At 36.6% G+C, this 26,839-nt stretch overlaps 1 protein-coding gene across 2 annotated transcripts; it reads left to right on the top strand.

Moving 5' to 3' along the window:
- The first annotated feature begins 800 nt into the window (after positions 1–800).
- LOC115446403 (glycogen [starch] synthase) lies at positions 801–26,210 on the top strand. 2 transcript variants are annotated; one of them, XM_030173055.2, is made up of 19 exons: positions 801–1,037; positions 8,581–8,724; positions 12,673–12,750; positions 13,352–13,458; positions 14,108–14,299; positions 14,821–14,915; positions 15,754–15,856; positions 16,706–16,814; positions 17,401–17,554; positions 17,792–17,912; positions 18,224–18,390; positions 19,385–19,499; positions 19,961–20,038; positions 20,555–20,729; positions 20,946–21,075; positions 21,539–21,620; positions 22,811–22,943; positions 23,340–23,671; positions 25,127–25,211. In XM_030173055.2, the coding sequence occupies exons 2-18, from the start codon at positions 8,586–8,588 to the stop codon at positions 23,669–23,671; spliced, it is 2,310 nt and encodes a 769-aa protein (XP_030028915.1). In that variant the 5' UTR covers positions 801–1,037; positions 8,581–8,585; the 3' UTR covers positions 25,127–25,211. The 2 variants fall into 2 exon arrangements, with proteins under 2 accessions (XP_030028915.1, XP_030028916.1); XM_030173056.2 differs by lacking the exon at positions 23,340–23,671 and having other exon boundaries at positions 25,127–26,210.
- The last annotated feature ends 629 nt before the right edge of the window (positions 26,211–26,839 follow it).

Raw genomic sequence — 26,839 nt, 5'->3', positions numbered from 1 at the left:
AAATATGACTTCGGTGCCTTTATTGTATTATGTTTAAGTCAAATACATTAAATAATCTTACTCTTTAGTTAAAGTATCCTCGGGACCGCATTCAAGATCAAGATAGGGATCGTTGATTACGGCTATAAGTCTGACTTACTCCTACAGCCGTTTCCAATGATCTCAATCTCTACCTTCAATCCGATTCCGAGAATAAACCAAACATGTTTACTCATTCATAAGCATGTCAAAAAACTTTGTACTGATTGTTCCATTTTTGAGATAGATCGAAAAAGCGATTGGCAATAAAAATAAACTATCACCGGAAAAGGGCGCTGAAACTTTTAGGCCCTGGGCGCACAAATAGCAAAGGCTGACCCTGAAGCCACGGGCCCACGGCACGGCCCGTGAAAATCTACATGTTAATAAAAAATATTTTGGGTAACATATTTCAATTTTCATCAGCCAATGTTATTTAGAGTTGTGTTCTATCACGTACTTAGTATCGCCTAGTGACAATCCTTTGAATATGTCACAGACAAAATAGTATGTAAAAGTAACAGAAAATACTATGGAATGAACTCATATTAGTGGTCTCAGTGCTCGTGTATCACAGTGATCCAATATAAAATTTATTTTATATCATTAGCATTCAATTTCGATAAATGTTTCTATTTTAATCTGATAATATTCATTGATAGTTTATATGGCTGGCGTAAATTCAGTATCAGACATTTGTGATATTCATGTCACAGTGATAAATAATTCAACTTTGTTTACGAAGTGTGTTACTTGTGTTCAACAACCCTATTGCCAGCCGGCTGTCACTTCAAGGTGACCCCAGTCGGGCGCATTTGACATTTCGTCACTAATTTTATTTTCATTCGAATGCCGTACCCGCGTACGCATGTATTATGCCGGACTCTGAAATAACTTCCAAAAACGTATTTTGTGAATAAAACAACCTTACGTTGCGATATAAGTGAACTTTTATGTGATTTTGCTGTGTTTTGCGGTATATTTTAGTGTCCACTATAGTACATTTGGTTTCTTTTGAGGTAAGTGATAGTATATTAGTTTTTTTCACATGATTTCATTCATGTAAAGTTGATAAAAATAGTATCTCTAATGCGTTGTGTTATAGTACTTTCGGAACATCATTACAACATAATTTATTGATATTAAAAATACAAAGTTATCTACTTAAATTCAATGATATGATAATTTATTCAAAAATGGAACATTCGTTTTTTTTTTCTTTTAAAGTTTGATGGTGCATAGAAAACGATCATAATAGCTAATCGTTTTATAAACCGGTAAGCTTACTGATTAATTGAAGTTCAAAATCATAAAAGTATAATTAATATTCTGCAGGTATTTGTAAATTATCATTGTATGTGAATTCAATATTTGCAAGGTCATAGGTTAATTTTAATAACACATACCTATAATTATAGTAATAACAATAAAAATATTTCCTACTTATATTACTTGCCCCTTGTACAAATTGAAAACTAACTTTTATTCATAAGTGGGTACCTACACTTTTTTTATTGCTAAGGTAGTATATTTTTATATCAAATGCCAAGTATATTGTGAAAGTTTTATAAAGTTGTTTCTAAGACAATTATGCATAACCACTTGAAAGCATTTAGATGAAATAGACATACAAATAGACTAATGTGTTGAAATTACACATAGACTGTATTTCATCCTAGGAAATACATTCTTTTATCTAATATAATATGCTGGCAGAACCATAAATAAAAGTTTTAAGATATAATGCCAAGCATCATACCAACAATCATACAGCCAAGTTATTTATGTTCATAATAAACACCATCAATATGAACATGATAGTACCAAAGTAAGAATATCTGTTACCTCCTTCATTGAATATTTAAGGTAAAAAAAATTAAGAACATTGGCATAAAGTTTTACAATAAAAAATTCAGAAATCTGCAAATTGATTCATTCATTAATTTCCTGTCAAGTATAATTAAAAATAATGAACTATTCTGATGATGGCTTATATTTAAATATTTTTGTCCTGTGTCTGATCTCTCTCCAGTTATGTCAGATTGCTATTTTACCGGACTATGAGAGCAAAGGAACTGATAGTGCACCCGTGTATTGCACACACCCTTGTGCACTATAATATGTCCTGTGTACCTGGCTGGTCTTTGTACAGGGATTTGTTCAATATTCTTTCATAGGATAATATATTTTGCACAAGACAGGATTGGCAGTTTAAACTAGTAAAATAATAACAGAGTTATGGGAAAATCTATTACGGATTTTGCTATCAATTATATCTGTGTATAAATACATTCCATATAGTTAATCTATTTATCTTATCAAAATATTAACATAAACTTAATGTGTTTAGTGCCTATCATTATACTATGTTTTCATAAACATTTATGAAAACAAGTGTAGAAGCAGATGAGGCAATATGTAAATGTTTACACAGTCATAAAGAGTAAATAGGTACTATATTATAGTGAATTTTACAATCAGTTCGGGCTTTAAGGCGATGCGGCTGCATCATGATGCAGCCAACCACCTGAGGCCTTGGGCTATACAAAGGGTCTTTGTGCTTATATAAGGGACTTAACACAATTACTTAGTTGCAGGATTTTATTAAGCCACCATCCTTGCGAATCCACAGAGCATGTTACCTTTTTCTTTTTTTTATGAAGCCTTGCAATATGTAAAGCCAATCTTGCTTCCAGTCAACACTGCTTTAAAAATGTAAACAAACATTCTGTCTACTTATCAGATATGTCCGCTTTATTAATTTTATTATCAGTACAACTATAACCATACACCACTAGGTTCTAGTTACCAAAATTAAAAAATAGCAGTATATGACACCGTCACTGTATATAAAAAAAAACTATGATGTCATAAAATTATGCCTAAAGAAAATTGATCCAAAGATACATTGATTTCTTCATATTTCTAGATACATAATTCTAGTTTTCTAGCACCCATGAGTCAATTCATTCAACTTGAAAGTTTTATTCTGTGGTATTGTAATTCATTAAATAATTCATTACACATTTAATATTCATTGATGAACATCAATAATGAGTATTAATTGTTACTTACTACATGTTGTCACTAACATATAGATAAAAAATCTGACTGCATCGTCTCTTACCTATTTTTTGGAATCATGGCGTTCGATACATTTCTATGGGAAATTTAGTTTCATTGAATTTACTTAACTACAGACATTTGTGACAAAAACTGCTGAAAAAGTGAAAATATAAATCATTGTAATATTTTATAGGGTGTCCATTTTTATTGTATATTGTGTTTTATTACTCTTTTTAGGCACCCCCTTTTTCATTACTTTCCTTTTATTGTACAGACACCAGGTTCTGGTGTTTTATTATGTATATAATATGGATAATTTGTGTTTTATCTTTCTCCCTTAAGTATGGTAGAATAGCTTATGCAATTATGTATGTAAAAGTGTTTTCCTAGAAAAAAATGTCAAAGGAGGCCTTAACGAAATTAAAACGATGGGTGAAAGGTGATTTGTCTTAAGCGACATTTTATTTGAAAAAATAAAATTAACTAGGTTGATAAAACACAGAAAAATGTGCTGATTCATAATATGTATAAAAATTTATATCGCGATAAATTATCGCATAACTTAATTAGGCTTTAACCAGGCGAAAAATGGTAAGTGATCAACAAGAACGCGGTGGGTCTGTCTCCCAAATTTCATCCTAATCTGTTCCTTCGTTAATGCATGATTGACTAACAGATATAAAAATATCTTTACTTTCGCATTCAGTAAGGTGTTGATTATATATCTTTATCAATATAGCCACGTTATATAAATTTCTTCCTCAACTGCTTCGACACAACTTTTACAATTAAAAGCACACATAAATATCTAAATGGATAGTCTCTTAAAAACAGTTTTTCTGTAGCTGCGGCGGTTAGTGACTGGGCGCACCGCACAGATACGAAACTCCAAACTAAATCGCTTTACACTGTAAGCGTTAGCATCAAGTCGATTGCTCACCGTTAAGTAAACTAAATTTTTTCATACATGTGCGTCCACCGCAAACTATGCCACGTGTATAAAAAACTGGCTCAACTATGCGAGCTAAGCTAAACGCTTAGTTTAGTTGGCGGTTGACGATCCGCTTCAAACGTCAAAATAAATGTACGACTCTACATACATTCGTAGTTTTGTTTTTGACGCCGATTGCAGTCTACTGGGAGCGGCAGTTTCGTGAAAATACACCAAAAACATCTAGACGGTTAAAAAGCTAATTGCTAATTAACTTAAGCGACATGTGTTTTCGATTTTTTTTAACTAGTTTTAAAAACATAGAAACTTGGGCTTCGAGTCGCCCTTGCAGAGTAAGCATGAAAGTAAACTAGGTTTTGCGTGGAATAAGAACTTATATTCTTCCTATAATATATTACACGTTAGAAGACAACCGTATAAAGCTAGCACACAGCGCTTAGTAATAGTAGTAAATTGTTATTTATTCCAAATACAGTAATTCAAATATATACATATTATTATGCGGCTAGTTTACATTATATTGATAAAGAGGCTTTGTGTTTGCCTATGCAACCATAACAAGAAAAACGTGCTAATTTTAAATATGTAAGAACGATGTGTCGCAAAAATATGTCAATTAGCCTTTAACCATCGATATAATTTCGGGAGACATTCGTGCATTAAGAGCGGGAACGAACACGCGAACTCCGGTCACCAGTTCGTTTCACTCGCCACTGGACTATCACATCAGCATTCTCGTGGTCAATATCTATTAATTAAAAGAATTATAGTGTACTTACAATATGATTAATTAAATAGTGATAAAGCATTACGTAAGGAATTATAAACAACTAGCTCGTGATCGTGGCTACGTCTACGTAAAAGAGTTTCTGCAATAAAAGTAACGTATATTTTCCCGGGATAAAAAATATCCTATGCTCTTTCCAGTCTCAAACTATCACCATACCAAATTTGATCGCAATCGGTTTAGTATTTCAGCTGTAAAAGCTTAATAGACAGACAGATACTTTCGCATTTATAAGTATGGATTTACTGTCTGTTTTATATTTTATTATTCACGTCTCCTCCTTTATGTGTTTACGGTTGCTTCCAATAAACTATCCCAATAAATAACTTAGCGTTAATGGTAAAAATAAACCAGCCAAAATAACTTATCTGTAAGAAAGAAACAAATTGTTCTGATTGGTCCAATATCGCGCATGACATGTTTTTTTAATGACGTTTTTTTGCTCTCGTCCGGTGCCCTGGAGCGGCAATTCTACGTCACTGAATACATCGATGATTTGATGGATATTAAAGCCAATGATCCCTAATCAGATGTCATTAGTTCTGTTTACGATAGACAAGGATAACTGTGGTGGTGTTCTGTCTCCAACCCATAGGGGTGAAGCTCCAAGACAACCTTACACTAGCAGCACCAATTAGAAATTTGAATTGCAGGAGCTTATCACTTGAATGGTTGCTAGTATCCATTATACAATGCTTACAATAAAAAACTGAATTGAAAACATCTTTCTTTTTTGAAGATGTTTGTAAAAGACCTGCGCGTCGTCTTGTTTGAAAGAATTGACACTAATTTATACACTCACGCATTTACCTCAAGGAGGTAGGCAGGGACTATAGTGCAGCAAACATCCTCACGCACCAATTTCGTCTCTTTCCGCATTCAATACAATATGTGCATGTTGCTGGCCTGCGTGATTGCAATTACAATATCAATATTTGATAAACACCGCCACGTTTTTTTTTGTACCCGTATTTTGCGAGATTATGCCAAAATAAATATTTTAAATCATACATTCACGCAGATGGAGTTCCTTATTTAAAAATACGATTCGCGTGTTCCGAAGCCTATGAAACAAGATAGAGGTCACGGCTCACGCTATCATCTCCCCACCATTGGCACGATAACACGGTTTAGTACAAACGCTCGTAATCTTGAACTTGTGATAACATGTTGTATAATAATACATGTTGGCAACAGTCAGTGTCATTCAGCCGGAGAATCTAGGACCGGCTTCCTACACATTCTGTGGGAGAGAAACTAAATCGCGGAACCGATTTTGTTCAAAACTTTGTATGGAAATATCGATCCTAGGAATGAAAGTGAGGTACTAATTTATTTAATAGATTTTACTAACTCCTGGGTGAGAGGAGGAGTGAAATAGAACAAAACCTAAACCTCTGAAGCTATTATTTAAAGTTGATATGGATGAATACCTTCATATGGATTTGGTAAAACAAATACGAGGAAGTAGGATTTCGTTTACTTTTAAAGATGGCTGCCTGCTTCACTTCATTCCCTGAGAAATCTCTTCTAGGGCAGATCGTTATTGTAAAATCTACATAGTGCCTAATAGGAAATTAAATATAGTTTTTCACATACCGGTCATATCCCATACAGTTCCTAAATCACAGTAGAGCTCATAGCACCACGTGAACAACGCCAGCGATATCTATTTAAGGAATCAGATTATGATATTCCATAATTTCCCATGGTAGTAAAATAACAGGATAGAAAGTAGCCAATATGTTAATCTAGGACAAGTTCTACCGGTGTGCTAAATATCATCAAAATCCCTTTAGGTGTTTGTATGTTTACTCCTAACAAACATCAAACATCCAAACATTTTCCTAAAACAGTAAACACAGAAATGTGTACTATTGGAGGACCTTATGTAAGGAAAAAAAATATAATTATTCATAAGAATTCTTGGGAAAGACGTAATGTCGGTCAGTACTTGAACGAATTTCCTAGTGCCCCCTACAATGCGTTACTATTAAGGTTCATTGTAATAGATAAAGATAACATTGTCCGATAACAGATGGTAATGTGTTGTTACCAGCTGATAACGATTAGATAAGGGTTAGTCGCGTGGTAGAGAGCCTAGACGGAAGCTGATGCTAATAATTACCATTTCGCCATTGCATTTAACATATCGATGAATGTTTCTGTATATTTTTTGGTGGAACCGCAAATTATTGAGAAACAATGAAATAAGTTTCAAAATGTACTAAATGTGATGAGGGTTCAGTATTTTGGTCTTTAATGCTGGACTGATTTCGTAAAGTTCACCACCCTTCAAAAGTCTTTCGGGGATCTTTCGGTTCCCCTATTTTTTTTCAAGAAAAGTTAGAGATGTGTGCAATAGAATTAAATATTGGACCTTAGTAGTTGTGACTGCCTTGGTGGCGTAGTTGTATTGCATGTCCGGTACAATAGCGTTCTGAGGTCCTGGGTTTGAATCCCGGGTCGGGCAAAGTGATATTTGGGTTTTTCTGCTCAGTATCAGCCCGGAGTCTGGAATTTGTGCCCTATATGGCGATAGGCTCGCCCCCTATCACATCATGGGACGGAACATACTTGGCGAAAAGTGGGTGCCCTAGTTGCGCCTCTGCATACCCCTTCGGGGATAAATGCGTGATGTTATGTATATATGTATGTAGTAGTTGTGATTTTAGCTCCAAAATCCTCGAAACGTTGGGAGAAAATTATAGTATAAAAAACAGCGATAAAACCCGAAAAATAATTTTATTTCAATGTCTAACATTCACGTAAACATAAGAAATTATTATTCGGTATACCATGTCTATTCCTAGTGTAGAAGCAAAAGCCTAGGCGTTTTCACAAGCAAGAAGTGATAACGACAGCACAACAAATGTTTGTGGCCTTATTCCGAGCCCAAAAGTGAGGTGAGGGTTCGAGAGGTTCCGAATTTTCATCCGACGTGATTTTTAGCTCCTGCTTTAAGTATTACCAAGGTTATAGGCTATCTCCACTATCATTTCAAGTCTCGAGTAATGTTTTCCTTGGTCTTGGTCAGCGTATATAAGCTTTGGACCTGGACATCCTGACTTCATCATTCATTGACGTGCTTGTAACTGTGTTGTGCCAACTAAACATAAGAGTGGGAAGGGCATGGACGTAAAATAATTGTTGGCTTGTCATTTACGTAGTACGGTAAATAAATTGCGTCGTTTTGGACGCACGCCAGCACGTAAATGAGTGTTATGCAATGGATTACGTACTTGTGCGTTTTTTCTCAAATATTTTTAGTGCAAATACGTCTTTCAAACGTCCAATAGGAAGTTTGACGAGTTTTTTTGACCTCTGATATGTATTCATTTTTTTTTAAATATCTGCATTTTTTCTTCCTGCCGTACCCTTGTGATATGTGTAACGTCTCTCCTTTGATATTTATTCCTTTAAGAAAGTTAACGCAGACGAAAAAGCGAAAAAAAGTTGTATTAGTAAAAGCCTGTAAACGTAAATAATTTTTTCAAGGAAATCTATATTTTGTGACGACTATATTCTGTCTATAACTCCTCATGATCAATGGCAGATTGCACATTTGCCGACATCTAAAATTTTTCTAGTTATTTGGCGTTCCTAAAATCTTCCGTTCTAAGCTTCACTCTAGCCTGCTGTCACTGCTCATAATAACGTAATTACTAATTTGTATACAGTCCGTTAAAGTGGTAACGTCTTGAGGGCAAAAAATTCTGAATACCCTCATTTATTTGTCCTCATTGTTTTGTTGCAGGCAACATGTCGCGCGACAGGACGTCACGCCGGTTCTACCGGGCGGATTCGACGCATGATCTCATGTCGTTCATGGACAGGGGGCAGGCGGCAAGCGATGAGAACAGATGGACCTTCGAGACAGCATGGGAGGCAGCTAATAAAGGTAAGCAATATCGTAAAAAGCGATAGCCTAGTTGGGTGTGGAACGGACTGCCGAGACGAGTGTCCACATGTTCAAATCCCAACGGTACTCACCTCTGATTTTTCTAAAATTATGTGTGTATTATTTGTGAATTATCACTTGCTTTCATGATAAAGGAAAATATCGTAAGGCAACTTGCATACCTGAGAAGTTCTCTATAGGAAATTTGAGGGTGTTTGAAGGACTGGCATCTACAATGCGCTGATAATAGGGACCATGAGGTTTTGGTTGGAAGGCCGATGTTTTCGAACCGAAATAACCGTCAGTTCGCTGCGAAACCCAAAGAATTTAAAATTTTATTTACCATCAGGGCCCTTATTCTGTATGATAGTGTAAACGCGTAACGCGACCGTGTCATGTTATCTTCGAGAAATGTGCGTGGAATGGTATTCTGTAAGCCAAATTTCTATAGTCCTAAACATGATGCGTTGTGTTACGTGCTTGTTACGCACTGTTAAAATAACGTGCGGGATAGAGAATAAGGCCCCTGAAGAGTACCTGAATTAGTGTCCACCTACGAACAGTAGCAACTAGCAACAACGCGCAGTACTTACAATTACAAAACACTGAATGCCACCGCAAAGCGGTGTCTGCGGTCAAGATCCCAGACGTTATGTCTTAAAATGCCTCATAATAGAGTAAATTACTCCTTTTTATACCTTTATCAAAAATGTATATCAACCAAATACGCAATCAATATAACAGAAAAAAATATTAGAAAGCGCAACTGTCTAAAAACAATAAAAAGATGAACACAGTAAAACGTGACGCAAGTGGCCATTACGGTACGGGTGTAAGAAAGAGATAGAGATACATTACAATATAAAAATTATAATTTAATATAAATAAAAAAATATGCTGCTCTAGCACAAGGATTTGTTTTTCCTATTTCTATTAATTATATTTGAACTTATAAAGAGAGTATAGATTCTGAGCGGTTTTATATTAATCTTTATCGTTTGGTCTATAAAGCGATAACTCAACTAATTTATAATATAATCGTGGACACAGTATCGACTGGCCTGCACAAACTAATCGCATCGGGTTACAATGACGTAGCGTCGACGTATTGCGCGTGCAATATCAGCTATCTACCAGAGAGAAAGCACATACGTCAGTTTGGAATATTCCTCAATCAAGTTCCAAAATCTTTAAATTTTATTATTGATAGCATGGTTACTGAATTAGATTACAATATTAACTTCTACTCGCACCCGCGTGAAAGGCCATTCTGGTCTGAAACAGTTTGGGATAATTTAGTTCTTAATTATGAGATCATTTTCAAAATATGGTCAATAACACCAGAGAACAAAGTGTAATAGAAACTTCAGACATACCACAAAACGTGTTAAATGTTTCCCTCCATAACATATTTGCCTTCAAAGTTCGTCAACCCGCTTAATCAAAAAGTGCATCGTTTTACTTTTGTCCATGCTGCGTTACGTAAGGCGGTGCAGTCACGTCCCAGATCGCAGGCGCCAAGGCGGGCTGCAAGATGAAACCCTAGATTTTATTGTTTCTGCCCAACCGCCGTGCGTTTGTTGTCTTAACTGGCCATACTAGTTTATGTGACCTGGATTTAAACGTTTTCTTAGGGGGATCAGGTGGTCTAGATATTGTGTAGTTAGTGTGCAGATATGTTGATGTTTTTCATTGTTTTAATGATGATTTCCGTAATATAGAAAAGGGTATCTTAGAAGACAGTTTCCCGTGATGTGAGGACATGAACTACCTTAATATAGATAAATGGTAGATTAAAAGTTGACAGTTTAAATTATAATAGACAAGAGCAAGCATTTTGAATAATGTACTTCTGGCATATTTTTGAACAAATGATTTTCTATTGATGATGATGATCTTGGAAGTTTATCAGCTGATTATTTTTTTCTGTTTTTCCTTCTATCTACATTGTTGTTTATTATTAGTTCTTATATTTGTTCATAATTTTAAATTCTCTCATGTTATTTTGTTAGTGGGAGTATAATAATATCAGCAATGTATATACCGTCCCACTGTTGGACACGGGCCTCCCCTACTACTGAGAGGGATTTGACCTTAGTCCATCACGCTGGAATGAATGAAAAAGTATAGTAATATCGAAAAGTCCACAGATGGTATGATAAAACTAAACTTCTAGACAAATCTGCGATATAATCAGCTAATGTCAATATAAGTCGATTCAAGTACTCATTGAAGCAGCTTGTAGTATACAAGCTACTTGAGAAATATTGAATGAAAGTCTTGGTAACATTTGTGATAAATAGTATCGAAGAGTGCAGGTGCTCAGCCATACCGGTATTTTTCTGCAACAAACTGCGTGAATCAACGGAGTTTTCAAGAAAAAATATTATATTTTACTTCCGGTTTCAAATTATAATAAATTAACTAAGTCATAACTATAATAAAGCTAAACAGCTCATGCGATGTGAACCTTTGATTTATTTTTTATCCGTGGTGCTTTACAACTGGCTTATCTAGATGTAAACGTCCCTATGCATGAGGTTAAAATGCCTCCTTAATTCATTATTTTGTCTCTAGCATTGCTATGGAGGGAAGTGGACAATTAATATTTCTAACTTCTGCCTGTTTTTCTATTGGATTAAGTTCATTTCGGTATAAAGAAAGACTAGTGTTCCCTGAGACTCGCCGAGATTCACCGCTCGGTATCAGAAAATGCGTGCCACTGCTGATCCTGGCTTATAGGAGTTGTAGTGGTGTGTGTGAGGACGGGAAAATCTCAAACCATAACTATAGGCCTATCATGTTTGGTTTCGCACTCTTATTTTATTTATATCTACTTGTTGCCATCGTGATGCCCTGATGGTATTAGGAAATACATTTCTGATGCCATATTAACCTTAAAACCTTATTTCGAGATAGTCCAAGTTTTGTAAATATGGTTTTGTATGTAAAACTGAGACAGAAAAACTTTTTAAGGTTTTTTTAACTAGTTCTGTACAAGATACCATTATTTGTGTAAGTTCATTAAATAGGTATTTCTTTAAGCTATATGACGACATAAAAATCAAGATTTTGTTTTTTTTTTTTGAGATACCGCTTTTGAGCTTAGCACGACGCTTACGCGAAATGCGCGGTAGTCTAGTTGGGTTTGGAACGGACTGCCCAGACGAAGATCTGCAAGTTCAAAAGTCAACACACCTCTGATTTTCGAATTTCAAGTATATTAGTAAGACTATAAATGCGTGTGTCAAAAGCAAGTAGGTTCGAAACCCAGATGTGGCCACATTTGTGTACGTTTTTCTAATATAATTCCCTCGTATTGGATGCTTAAAGAAAATTGACGTCAGTGTAGCGGTCAGTTGTAAAAATTAAACCAAATCGTGTATGCAATATACGTAAAGTGAATTGCGACAACTTCATTAGAGTGGTAAATCACTAGACCAGGGATGACAAACTTTTAATTGTTAACGTGCCATTCATCATCATAATCATCATCAGCATCATCATAATCATCATCAGCATCATCATAATCATCATCAGCATCATCATCATCATCATCCTCATCATTATCATCAGCCGTAAGATGTTCACTACTGAACATGCGCCTTCGCCAAAGATTTCAGCTACCTTCTTCGACTCTTAGAGTTCATCAGTCCACCTCCTGGGTGTCCACCCAGGAGGTGTCACCCAGATGCTGATGTCGGACCTCCGTCCGACATCAGCATAAACGAGCCATTATTCATAACAAAATGTGACATCAAGGACCAGTTTTATCTATCAGAAGGTCCTTTTTATGATCTAACTATGTTTTTGTATGGCATATTATTCGCGTGCCCGTTTTTTTTGTCACGTGCCACAAATGCCACGCGTGCTATTGGTTCGCCATCCCTGCAATAGACGATGTTGATACTAGCAAAAAATACATCAATCTTCAATTTTTTTTTTCAGTTGGTGGCATTTACACTGTGATAAGGTCGAAGGCGTATGTGTCCACTGAGGAAATGGGTGAAAATTACTGTCTGCTTGGTGAGTACAGCATAGCGTTTACTTTCTTCAGATATTAGTTAGCTCTCAGTGGCTCCCTAGTGGCCCACATAAGTGTGTCGCGTTTCGGGTTCAGCCTGTGCATATCCGGTTCTACCAGGCCGGCATAATTGTGACGACTGCCGAGGGATCTTTCGTCAGTCGACATTCTATAGACCTCACTCCACTTACGATCACGTGCAGTGGGGCATCTTTGCCCGGCACATATAAAACAAATATACGTGAGGACACCGGGCCTGTTAAGTACGTTTAGTCCAAATATAATGTTGATAATATTTCGTATCTCTCGACAACCGTCTAAAGTATGCTGAGTTGGAAGTATACCGGCTGTACTTTCAAGCCTGTATTGCACAGCGAGAGGCAGGCTTTTTTTGGCAGCGGCTTGTCTGTGTCCCTGGCATGGTCGAGTCCATGAACAGCTGTGGCCGTTTACCATCACGCGGCGCGCTAGCTCATCTGCTTACCCTGGCATAAAAAAAAAAAAAACACCTTAAAACGAGCGATGTGCAGACGCCTTAAAAATTGTAAAGTCCATCCACTGATACCTAACGTCTTTGTGTAATTACTTATGTCTGTTTCGCAGGTCCGTACAAAGAGCAGTGCGCCCGCACCGAAGTGGAGGAGGCGGAGTTCCCTCCCAACTCGCCCCTCACCGCCGCCGTCAACGCCATGCGAAGTCAAGGATATAAGGTTGGTTTTCGCAATGGGTCGAAACTGACGGGATGTCTGAAGGCATTTAATACGGATGTTGGAATTATTATACCGGGACAAGTAAATTAAAAAAAGTAATAATAATTGGTATGTTAGGAATCGAAATTCCCGCATTTACAATATACCCAAATATTTGTAAATTGTATAAACAATTGCGTAAAAGGATTTTTATTTACACTTCAATAAACAGGAAAAAATCTGGACATAGTACTTAATATTTACAGGGAAAACGAGTATTAGTCATAACAGTTTTTTAAATTGTAGCTTATCATTTTTACAGATCCTACGTCATAAAATACTTTACAATTTATATTATTTATTACAAGTTATTGCTCGCGGCTGCGCCCACGTCAAACACCCTTGTCGGAGCAGAAAATTCTATTATGTTCTTTTTCTGCGGTAAAAAGGACTATTATAATTAAGGACTCGATCGTAACTATAAGATTGTGTACTAATTTTCATGTAAATTCGTTTAGTAATTTCTATGTTTACTTCTTTCAAATATATATCTCTACGAAATTTCGCGTTTATAATATCAGTACAATATTGCCTACTTAAGGGGTCATATAGAATAAGTTAGGTTAATTTTGTTTGTACAACAGTACCTACCACTAAACTTTCTTTCCAGCTCCACACAGGCACGTGGCTAGTGGACGGCAACCCCCAAATCATCCTGTTCGACATCGGCTCCGGCGCATGGCAACTGGACGCGTACAAGCAGGAGCTGTGGGACACTTGCTCGCTGGGCATCCCGCACCTGGACGTAGAGGCCAATGACGCGGTCATCCTCGGCTTCATGGTGGCGCAATTCGTCACTGAGGTAAGTGATTGGGTCATAATTGACCCCGAGTTATTTCGTGTGGGTTATAATTGACCCCGAGTTAGTTCTGGTGGGTTATAATTGACCTCGAGTAATTTCGTGTGGGTTATTATTGACCCCGTATTATTTCGCTTAGGCCATATTTGTACTCGTGATACTAGTGTGTTTATTCCTTTTGGGTCCTTTTTGGCCGACATCAAAACTATCAATTTCTACAAAATCTAGAAATTACGTCGCCATTCTCAACAATACAATTACAGTACAATTTAACGAAACTCAATAGCCATATGTTCGGTCTGCCACTACATATTTAATCAACACTGTTACCATTAGGAAAAAATACTATCTCCCATAGTATATGTACCTAACATATACTATATCCCAGTTAGCAACTGTTTGACTGTGCCCTGGCATTGCTTTAGTCCATGGGCGGCGGATGCTGCTTACCGTCAGGCGGACCGCATGCTCGTTGTCTACTAAGGCAATATAAAAATGCTAGACTATGTACATGCTTGTTGCAGTTCAGAAATGCGGCCGAGGGCTACAGCGACACGCCGCCGCGCGTCGTGTGCCATTTCCACGAGTGGCAGGCAGGCATCGGACTCATTGTCTTGAGGTACGGCTCCTACTATAAAATATACTAATACATACGTAGTGTAGAACGCCCTGCTGAGCAATGGATTTTACAATAGTTTATCAGTCACTAAGCATACACTCAATTATCCATATATTACCCGGAAGGTAATCTATATATATAAAAATGAATCCCTAATTCCCTTAGTCTCGTCGTCTCGCGTGAACGGCTGGACCGATTTCACTATTTTTTGTTGTTGTGTTTGTTATTGTCAGGAGAAGGTTCTTATGAAAGAAAAAATCAAAAAATTGCGCGGAAAATTAGAGAATTTCAGAAAACTCAACGAAAATATTAATTTTATATAACGGTCAATTGTTTGAAATAACTATCAGCGATTGACAGAATGCGCGCTGCAAATTCATAGTTAACACGGGACAACGTCTGTCAGGTCAACTAGTATTCTATAAAATATACGTAGTTAAGAACGCCCTGCTAACCAATGGATTTTTGTTGAATAAAGATAAATGTAAAGGTTTGTATAATGTCTTTATAAACACATTTAATATATATTGTAAATCTAAAGGTGTCCTTGTAAACGTATTTTGTTTCTTTTGATTTCCGCCATGTGGCGTTGTTGTTTTGCTGTGTAAAAATGTATTAAACAGTTTGTTTAGCGTAGGAATTCATAAATATGAATTAAAGAAATCTTACTCTATTTTATTTAAATATAGTCATAACCCAACAATTTTAAAATAGTTTATCAGTTACCACAGATTTTCAAAATTATCCGTATTTTACGTGGAGGGTAATCATAAATATTGAGCCTGTTACGCACTATTAACAGCGCCATCTGTATTTTATGACCTGTAACTTGTTGCAGAGTTCGTCACGTAGATGTCGCCACTGTGTTCACGACGCACGCCACGCTGCTCGGCAGATATCTGTGCGCTGGCAACACAGACTTCTACAATAATTTAGATAAGGTATGTCGGCGTTGAGAGATAAATAAACTCTATTTATATTGTGAATAGGGTTGTTTGTGAAAGAAATCATTAGAGGGAACTATTGTGCCTCGCAAAACATAGGATAATGTGCTAAGCTGATTGCCTATCTTCATTTTGTAGTTAGAAAGACTCTAAAAAACCCCGATACAAAAGTTCCTAAAACACTGTAGCGATTTATAATGTCACCTGAACGCCACTAGCGCCATCTGTTTAAACAAATCCCATTATTAGAATCAAATTACCGGGATAATATGTCTATGTGTTGTCTAGGGCATGGTCTATCCATGTGCCAAATTTCATCCAAATCCACTCAGCTGTTTCGGCGATTACTTCTAATAAACATCCAAACATTTTTTACAACGCATTTATGATTTTAGTAATAAGTTACATTGACTTCAAAAATATAAATGACCCTTACTTTTTATTGCATATCTGTAACTATGTTTTGGGATAAAGATGAGAAAATAACGAAACTATATTATCCATTGACGTATATTCTATAGACATGAACGTCCATGTAAATTATTTGTTCAAAATCTGAACTAAAATGGCAACCAAAACGTCACTTCAACGTATACCTATTTATTCACTTGAACAACAAATAATTTTACTTACTTGACTAATATTCTTTATTCACATCCAGGTTTGCACTTAGAGTCGCGTTTTTATATTATGAGCGCCACTTCATACACAACCACAAGCATCAATATTGATATCATACGAAAATCAGTTTGAATGGATGACAGTTCAATTCAGTTGAACACCGTGAATGATCGCCAAATCTAGTACGTAGTACGTATATATCGATGATATTATGTTTGTGTGCAGTTCTCTGTGGACGAGGAGGCGGGTAAGAGGCAGATATACCACCGCTACTGCATGGAGCGTGCCGCCGCGCACATGACGCACATCTTCACCACCGTCTCCGACATCACAGGTACTCCGCAACATACTGGACCACAACACACACGACACGAAGCTCCGTGACGTTTAATTGGGATGATTGTGATTGGTCGAGACGCCAGAGCGAATCACGTATTCGTCTAGCCCCGTTTCGTTCAATTGGGTCGATTGTGATTGGTCGGGAGATCAACGCGAATCACGTGTTCGTCTCTCCACCAATCATAACGTCACGAACTTTCGTGTCGTGTTTTTTGCCACATTTAATGGGGGCTTGTTACTCCCATTCCTTTACTTTAATTCTGGGACTACATTGGAGTTATTGTCAACATTTAGATGATAGAGCGATAAAGTAGCGACTTAACATGTCATGTCTGGCGAGCGCAGTGGAATACCAAACAATACTTTGTAATTCAAGGTATTGGATGGAGTTTCTACTGTTTATAGGCGGTCGTATCGCTTACAATCAGGCAAACGGCAAACTCGTCTCGTCATTCAAAGCAATAAAAAAACGTAGTAGTAGAGAACGCACTATTAACTCAATAACATTAGTGGTAATTCTGATATCTGGTAGCCATTTAGTATGTTGCCTTTTACCAGATTACTAAACGTCTTTGCTGCAGGTTACGAAGCCGAGCACCTGCTGAAGCGCAAGCCGGACATCATCACCCCCAACGGGCTCAACGTGAAGAAGTTCTCCGCACTCCACGAGTTCCAGAACCTGCACGCCCTCGCCAAGGAGAAGATCAACGAGTTCACCAGGGGACATTTTTATGGGTGAGGCTTTTTGTAATAAGGTAAGACCTCATATTACATGATCTTCATCAGAATAAGAACTGCTGCGGCCTTGCTTTTATTATCCCATTTTTTTTTTTATTTACAAGGATAAGAGACGAGGGGAAATGGTAAACACATGGACAATAAAAAAAATTTTTTTTGTAAGTTTAGGAAAATTTTTAGGTTCTTGGATATTTTTTGAAGATATTTTTTTATTTTCTTACTTTTTTTTTCCAGTCACTTCAACTTCGATTTAGACAAGACGTTGTATTTCTTCATCGCGGGCCGCTACGAGTTCGGGAACAAGGGCGCGGATATATTCATCGAGGCGTTGGCACGACTTAACCACTATTTAAAGGTATACATGGCTACCTTTCTATTTGTCTTCTACCAGCAATTTTGCTATACGTAAGCATTTCCTAGGTCACGCGACTTTTAAAATTGATTATCTTCCTCATATAGCTATTTCTCATACTAACCGTCTTATATGTTATTTCTTCTTGCTGGCATTGTTGTACTGCGGTACGGGTCTGGGGATCTCGGGTTCGAATTACCGGGGTACGAATTACATGAGAATAAATGTGGACGCTACAAGTCTGCCTACCATTGAAAAAGGTGGTAAAGGCGTGATGATGTTATACTGTTCCCTAACCTTACAACACTCCCCAGTCGTCAGGTTCCGAGATGACGGTGATAGCGTTCCTGATCTTCCCGGCGAAGACGAACAACTTCAACGTGGAGAGTCTGCGCGGCCACGCCGTCACCAAGGCGCTGCGGGACACCATACACGACATACAGCAGAAGGTCGGCAAGCGGATGTACGACATATGCCTCAGGTCAGTAAATAATATCAGCTATGTATTATATACTGTCCCACGGTTGGGAACGGGCCTCCTCTACTATTGAGAGGGATTAGGCCTTAGTCCACCACGCTGGCCTAGTGCGGGTTGGTAGACTTCACACACATTAGAAATTCGTATAGAGAACTTCTCAGGTATGCAGGTTTTCTCACATTTTCCTTCACTGTCAAAGCAAGCGATAATTCACAAAGAATACAGATATATTTTTAGAAAAGTCAGAGGTGTGTGCCCTTGGGTTTTGAACCTGCGGACATTAGTCTCGGCGGTCCGTTCCACAACCAACTAGGCTATCGCCGCTCTCAGGTCAGTGGATAAGTCAAATTCATATTTTCAGAGGCTAGTGGCAAATATCATGTTTCTGGAAATCCCTACAGCCAAAACGGTAGTTTCCTGTTTTTGATTTTGTACATTATTTTATATGTAACAGAAAAGAATAATAAATAAAATCTGTGAAAACAGCATCCATACTGATTGAAAAATAAAACAGTTATTTATATTTGAAATATTATGGGGGGCGTGGACAGGTTATTGCTCTATCTCTTTCTCACGCACGCTGCGTTATGGCCGGTGATATTTGGTGACGTCACAGTGTGCTAATACCGTTATTTGACAGATTTTCTACTGCATGAATGGCTCTGCAATGCACTATACCACTGGTTTTTTCTCTAATGCTATCTATGATTCTCCTCTCTCATTGCTACTATTATCCATAAGGCAGACTAGGATTTAAAAGTAATCTAATATTATGCTATACATTAATATAAAAAACATCGTTTCACATTTGAAAGGCAATTACCGGACTTAAAAATGTGTAAAATGTCAATTATGACGTCCTTATGGTGACACTCATTCATGCTGCATATGAAGTTGTAGTATGTATGTAGTTTTTGGACACCTCATACTGAGTTAAACTTTATCCAGAGGTACTTTTCAGACACTTCGTATTGTAAATTAAACCTTATCCAATCAGAGGTCACCTGCCTGACGCGTCGGACCTGCTCCACAAGGACGACACGGTCCGCCTCAAGAGGTGCATCTACGCGCTGCAGAGGGACGGCCTGCCGCCCATCACCACGCACAATATCGTGAGTCATTCACTCATTCGTTCATTCTACTTATAATATTCTGAATGTGGTTTAGGTGAGGTGAGTGTGTCACTTTGAGGATTATTACTCCAAGTATCACCGGGTTAGTGGCGAGCAATTTGTAGGTAATAATATTAAAAATTTATATGGAATTTCTTAAAATAAATGAACGTAACGAAATAGTTACGGAATTTTCCGTTTCTTTTACATTCTTTCATTCATATTTATTATTTTTATTTTTTTTTTCTTTTTATTTCATTAATATTTATTGGGTACAAATTCCAGATTCCGGGCTGATGCTGAGTAGAAAAGTCCAATAGATCTAATACATATTTATCCAATTAAACTGCTGTAACAAAATTACATAATTTTGACATAATGTTGTCGTGTGACTGTTTGTTCCTTAATAAATAAATAATTATAATGTATAATTACATGTATGACTAATATTTTCCTTGAAGGTGGACGATTGGACTGATCCGGTTCTGAATTCCATCAGGAGATGTCAGCTCTTTAACACAGTTAACGACAAAGTTAAGGTATATGATTTTTTTTATTATTTTCCAATCTTCATTTTACTGTAATGTTGATCGGAGCAATACTCTTTACGAGTATGCAGCAGAAACGATTTAGTTTTTACGACTGACTGTCACCAATCGCCATTTTCAATAAACTATCTCAGTCCTTCGTTTTCGATCTATCTAAAAAACGAACCAATCAGTACAGAGTTTTTTTTAGATGCTTACAAATTCTTTGTTTCGATTGGTTCATTCTCGGAATCGAATCCTGGACCTTCTGCTACACAATCCATACACAATAACAATGTGTCATTATGAGAAGTTTCTCAACATGTACGGCCGGTATGTAGTTGCGTACAAATATATCCGGCACCCACTGAAAACAGGAGCTTCCGTCACGAGTGTTCATTTTCCGGTAGCAAGTGGTTGGTTGTGCTCTCGGTATTGCCTAATAGCTGCACCAACAGGACAAAGAAAAGCTGCAAAAAAATTATGGAGTTACTGTATTGTATAAAACTATAACATTGTGGCCTGCAGGTAATCTTCCACCCCGAGTTCTTGACGTCCACGAACCCTCTGTTCGGTCTGGACTACGAGGAGTTCGTGCGCGGCTGCCACCTCGGCGTGTTCCCCTCCTACTACGAGCCCTGGGGGTACACGCCCGCGGAGTGCACCGTCATGGGCATCCCCAGCATCACCACCAACCTCTCAGGTATGTGGCAAGGAGCAACTTAGTGTATGAGGCCATAGTGGGAGGAAAATTTATAGAATATTGGGAGAAGGGTCAGTGGCGTTAATGATGGACCTACCTATAAAAAAAAACAGTTTTTTTGCTCTTAGCTACGGCAATCGTATTGTTTATGCTTATCTGTAAAAACAAACTTTTGTTTAATTTATAAAAAAATACTTAAACCATTTTTTTCTCTAGGTTTCGGGTGTTTTATGCAAGAGCACATAGCCGATCCAATGTCTTACGGCATCTACGTGGTGGACCGGCGGTACATATCGCTAGAGGGGTCCGTGCAACAGCTCGCGCAGTACATGTTTGATTTCACCAAGTAAGTACATTAAAATACTGTTTAAATATTTACTTTTTCGTAGCATTCAAAAGAATGAAAAAGAATCTTTACATTACAATAAAAAAATACCACAATATATTAAAATGAGAGGAAAGAACAAATACAGCAACTAGAAAACCTCAGTAACCCTTCCACTGAAGTATCAATATGAATGAACCCCAAAACACTTTCCTGGGAAGCGTAAATGAAAATAATATCGACTAGCGAAAAAAAACGGTAAAAAAATGTGTATCTCGTTGGTGCACTCGTAAAAATTAATTACACCAGTGTAACAACTCTCTATTAAACTATAGCTTTTGTGATTGAACCTTATCACTAGGAATTACGTTTTCCATCCATTTTAACTACATTTTCTACCATTCTACCGTATTTGACTAGCAACACTTCTCTATTTTTCTACCATATATTTGCCAAATCGTCAAGTAATATGTGTTTGTTCTAGACTAACTCGGCGGCAGCGTATCATCCAAAGGAACAGAACTGAACGTCTCTCTGATCTCATGGACTGGAGGAATTTGGGCATTGTGAGCTTTTTACTTATTTCATACAGAACTTTAGTCAGCAGAGGCGGCTCATCCGAAAGAGCGCTGGTGCAGTGCACTCCCACGAAAATTACATACTTAGCTAATTTATATATATTTATAATACATAAGATCCTTACATTACATTCTTTATATTTTACTATGCCTATAAAAAGTCTATTATATTACCTATATAGGTACATGTAGCGTCAATTTGTAACGAGTGGAGCGCCAGCGATTGTGCTCCTATGAAACGAAGTTTAGTACGACTCTTAGTACTGTATTCAATGAGTGCGAATGAGAGAAATCGACTCGGGCTGACGCGTGAAACAAAAAATATCGTATGAGAAATTAGTGTAATCTGGAGCGCCGCTCACGCGTCACTCAGTTGTCGTTCCGCCAGCCGTGCCGTGCGCGCGCCGAGGGGATATGCTACGTATGCGCAGTTGTCGTTCTTATGTATACAAACAACTTCAAGCAAGCTCGTCGACTTCGTCAGTTAATTCGCTGTTTTTTTTAAATTAGTTTTGAAAAATAGTTTGTGCGCGATATTTTGTGTTAAAATGGAACAATACAGTATATTTTTTCTTAAACAGTATGAAAAGATAAGATATACAAATAAAATAAATAGTAAGCTCTAGTTTTTCAATTATTTTTTTGTGAGCCCCCATCAAAAAAATTTCACGAGCCGCCTCTGTTAGTCAGTAACGTCTTTGAATGGAATCAATGTAGCTAATATGCTATACCGGAACTTAGAAAAAACTTATAATTAATATCATCCTTCTAAACTGAAAACAATATCGATAGCGATAGTTTATTAGTATTATAAAGTGTATGTAATATAAAGAAAAATAACAAACATTACATTTATTCTTTTGCAAGTGTTTCTCAAAATAAATGTATGTTACGAAATAGTTTCTAAAATCGTAACAAACAACTAACGATATAGAAAAAATCTCCATAGCCTGCCTTAAAAACTATTTCGTTACGTACATTCATCTTGAGAAATTTCGTGCAATTTTTAATTTGCACGATTTTTTTTTTCAATTATTTTCATGCAATTAGGTTTTCGTAGTACTTGTCAGTAGGCAAACAACCCTTCTTTAATATTTTTTTATTGCTATTATCTTTCGCTCTAAAATTTCAATAATTGTCTGCCAGTACCCATACACTAAAATGCTTCTACATTCCAGTACTACCGGCAAGCCCGTGCGCAGGCGCTGAAGATCGTGTACCCTGACTACGTGGACCACATGGACCAGGAGTTGGAGAAGCGCTTCAACTACCCCAGGCCCATATCTGAACCGCCCAGCCCCACGCATTCCAGTAAGTGTCCTCAATTACTAGCATTAGTACCGTCACAACCGCTATGTGACGTGGATTTGGTAATGTGTCTTGTATTGACTTGATTGTCGGAGGCCCAAATTGAGGCTTTAACTATCTATATTAGATTGGCTAAGATTTTAAGGCAATTTATAACATTTTTGGTATAAATAAATTTGAATAATTGGTAAGTTGTAAAACTTAATTCATAAAGGAAAGCATTATTCGTCATGCGCTAAAATTAAACATTTTTATAGTGTGTATAATTCGATTTTGGGGTAAAGATATCATGCCCAAAGATGCATTCACCGCGCCGGCGTAGACTGTATAGTTTTACAATAGGTTTTTAAATCGTAGTTGATATAGCATGTGTACTCTACATCAATTATATAAATATAGTTCGTCACCACGAAACAAGCCACCTCGCCGCCTCATACCGCGAGGAGCAAGAGAAAGAGACAAAAGACGAACAGGTCCAAACTAACGGCGAGGAAGGCAGAAAGGCGACGCTCGACGTACAAAAATCGCTCGAAATACTCGATTTGACTGATGATGGAGATGACGGTGGCATAGAAGTCAGCTTCGAGAAGCCGAATTTCGCCGAATCCGAACACGAGAATTACCGAACGCCGAACGAAAGCTTCCTAGAGCCGTTGAACGAGGCAGTCGCCGAACAGATCGACCAACTGATCGCCAAACTGAACGACTGCGCCGAAGCCGCGGAGGAATAGGTGTGATTCAAATACGTTTGATGATCATAAGGGTTGCCATCTGTAAAATTAAAAGGTTATGGTAGAAATTGTTTAGGGTTGTAATCATATTTTTTATTGATTTATTAAATAATTATGATACAGAGTAATATTATTCAATGCTCGCCCATTTGTCGGAAACGTGTACTTGTTAAAAAATATATATTAGGGGATATCCGCCCTTTTGTTTTTGTTAATAATGTCAATTCGATTGTGTTCATAAATCACAAATTCCAACCTCTCTGAACTTAATATATATGATTTTAAGGCTTTTTGTATTCCGATACGTCGTATCACATTCCATTCATAAAAAAATCCTAATTCACTTCAAAATCATTGCATACGTCATCACAACCATCAATGATTCATAAAAAAAATCATATAATTTTCAAAAAAGTTTACATGTAGTTTAAAAACGATGAGTTAGTAACACAAGTGCACGATTTCGGCAGGTGGCGTAGTGATCGTGTTTTTAAACGAGCGAAGCGCCGCCGCGTTGGAAAAGATGGCCGCCTTTAACTTGGGCATCACTCGAATACAGTTGCACACGCACTTCGGAGTTGTTTTAGCGAGGTCTATACTGTTTATACTGCACGTAGTTAGCGCAGGGCCGGGCAGTAGTGTAGTATCGTGTGATTTCATCGACATTTAGAGAAGTTTTCATCGATATAGTGTTGGTTTCATCGAGGTTTAAAATCACGTTTATTGTGTTTGTCGACACTTGAGATTTATCGAGGTTTGTTATCACTAGTAGTATCGATATTTTGCGTGGTTCTATGTGGTTACTCTTAAAAAAAGCGCCGTCGAAATTTCGTATTAATATTTATCGACATAATTGGATTACAGGGACATTTTTACGAGAACTGTAATTTTAATGGTATTGAACTTTGTAATTCGATTTTTAACCTTGTTGCTTTGTACTTTAATCAAAACGTATGCCCATATGAGTTGATTATTGTCATTCTGAGCTGCTAAAAAAGGTCATGTTTTATCGATACTTGTATTTATCGAATTTTAGGCACATCATACATTTTTATCCACCTCTATGATTTAGGTATATTGTCGCAAATTGGTGGTGGGAGTTTTTATTGTGTTTGTGTTTCTTGTTAAGATTTTTTATTACACTATTTAGATATTCCTATTATTCGGAATTGTGACATTGTGTGACGAGTGCAGTGTAGTGATATATATTTCGTCATGGGTGGTGTTGATAGAGTTTATTCACTGAAGTATCATCAGATAAGCGACATGTTCGCCTTATTTATGATTTATACTCTATAGGTTCCCAACTTCGTCTAAAATTATCGATATAAAAACCTGCTGAAATTGTTTAAATACTCTCACTTGGTACATTGAATCTTTTAAAAAAAATTATCATTAAGCAACCAACATGTATAAATAGTGATGTGTCAACTTATCGACATATCGATATTGCAGGAGGTACAACGCCCGCCGCTTCCGTGCACGGTTCAGACGATGAAGACGAAGTCGACGAGGAGAAGGAACTAGCGGAATTGAGGATCACGGATAAATAACTATAATTATAATCTATTTAGTAGTCGAGTCTGAATGCTTACGAAGTTTGTCATCTCCCACAGGAACTGGCGCTGGGATATCATCCCGATAAATAGAGAATCTTGGCTATCTATAAGTGAAAGTTTCATCAAATGTTCAGTAGTTTCTATTTTGTAATGTTGAAGTATTGTCACTTAATACTGTTGGATATAATTTACATACAGCCTTTCGAAATAAATCAAGATATGTTTTAAATTAATAACTATTTAAATTGTCCTATTGGTTAAGACTGCCGAAGCTTGTTTACTTTATTATAGCATAGGTGTAGACCGAATTTCTTTCCTATTCAAGTAAGATTGGAAACTTTTCTATCTAAGAAATACCTCTTATAAAATCATTTAAAGTTCACAGGCTTCCATTGCACTAAGATCACGGCGTGATGATCAGTTCCTATTATTTGATTTCGATCAATATTTTATGTGTTACAGCAAATAATTTGTGAGAAGCATATTACAAATTGCTAGAAAAATGGGTAATTTAAATATTGGCACGATAGTGGGTAGGTAGTGGGAGCGTCTAACTATCTCTCTCGCACATTGTATTTTCGATGACGTCGTACGTGCATAATTACCTGTCATAATACTCATCAGGTTGTTAACTTACAAGGTATTTTATTATGTTTTTTTTTTATTATTTGTTTAGATTCTGGGTATTTATTTTCAATTTTAGGCAGCTACTCGACTGCGCTATCTAAACCTTGTATGTATTTTTTTATTTATCTTTTCTTTTTCATGATTATTTCCTTTTTATGTTATATAATTGTATGCCTAATATGGGTTCCATAATTTTTCTTTTTCATATACAGGTTGATTATATTATTTTAAAATTAAATTGTATACAGATATTACGTTTTTTAAATTCAATTTTGATGGACCTCTTACATATTTATAGATAGCCAAAATACCGTGTTCACTTGTTTGGCATATTTTGATGCGCGTTCAGCATTGATTAAGACATATTCGTACCTTACAATCTAAAATGAGTAAAGAAATATGTTAAGTATTTGGAAACAGTGTTACATTTTTGTAAAGTCTGGTAAATTACTGTTGAGTAAAGTATGACCAGAGCATCCCGCAAATACACCATTGAAACTATTGTAGCCAGTGATTTAGTCCCATCATGAGTATAATGGATAATGACACCAAGCTAAGTGTTGAGACATATTTAGCAATTCTAAATCGCAAAGAATCAAATCAGAAGTAAGTAAGTACGATTTCTTGCCTAAAGATAAATCTAAGCGCCAATTTGAGACGTTCTAAGTCTTAAAAACACTAGAAGTAGAATTCCAATTCCAAACGAATGTAGAATGTTTTTTTAAAAAAAAACAGTTTTATTTTTAATATTCCCTGAAGTATATTTACAAAAAAGAATATAAAATTTGTACTATGTAAAATATTGTTGATATATTTAAATAAACTGTTTACAAAATTAACACTACATCTTGTATAATTTTTTATGAAATATGTTTTCTACATTTCGCGTATGTTATACTTTTTATATTGTATTTTATATATTTTTTAAGGTTTTATACATTTTTATAATTGGTTAATGTTATTTTAAACGATTGAAATTCTA

Source organism: Manduca sexta, chromosome 28 (genome assembly GCF_014839805.1).
Source record: "Manduca sexta isolate Smith_Timp_Sample1 chromosome 28, JHU_Msex_v1.0, whole genome shotgun sequence".
Taxonomy (NCBI): Eukaryota; Metazoa; Arthropoda; class Insecta; order Lepidoptera; family Sphingidae; genus Manduca; species Manduca sexta.
The sequence above is the reverse complement of the archived record's forward strand: the minus strand, read 5'-3'. Positions and strand labels throughout refer to the sequence as shown.

What these genes read in the sequence shown, in the direction of transcription:
- LOC115446403 (XM_030173055.2), top strand. Translation starts at nt 8,586, where the DNA reads ATGTCGCGCGACAGGACGTCACGCCGGTTCTACCGGGCGGATTCGACG. An exon ending in TACATGTTTGATTTCACCAA is followed by an intron (nt 21,076 to 21,538) that starts GTAAGTACATTA and finishes TGTTTGTTCTAG; the next exon opens with ACTAACTCGGCGGCAGCGTA. An exon ending in ACTGGAGGAATTTGGGCATT is followed by an intron (nt 21,621 to 22,810) that starts GTGAGCTTTTTA and finishes TCTACATTCCAG; the next exon opens with TACTACCGGCAAGCCCGTGC.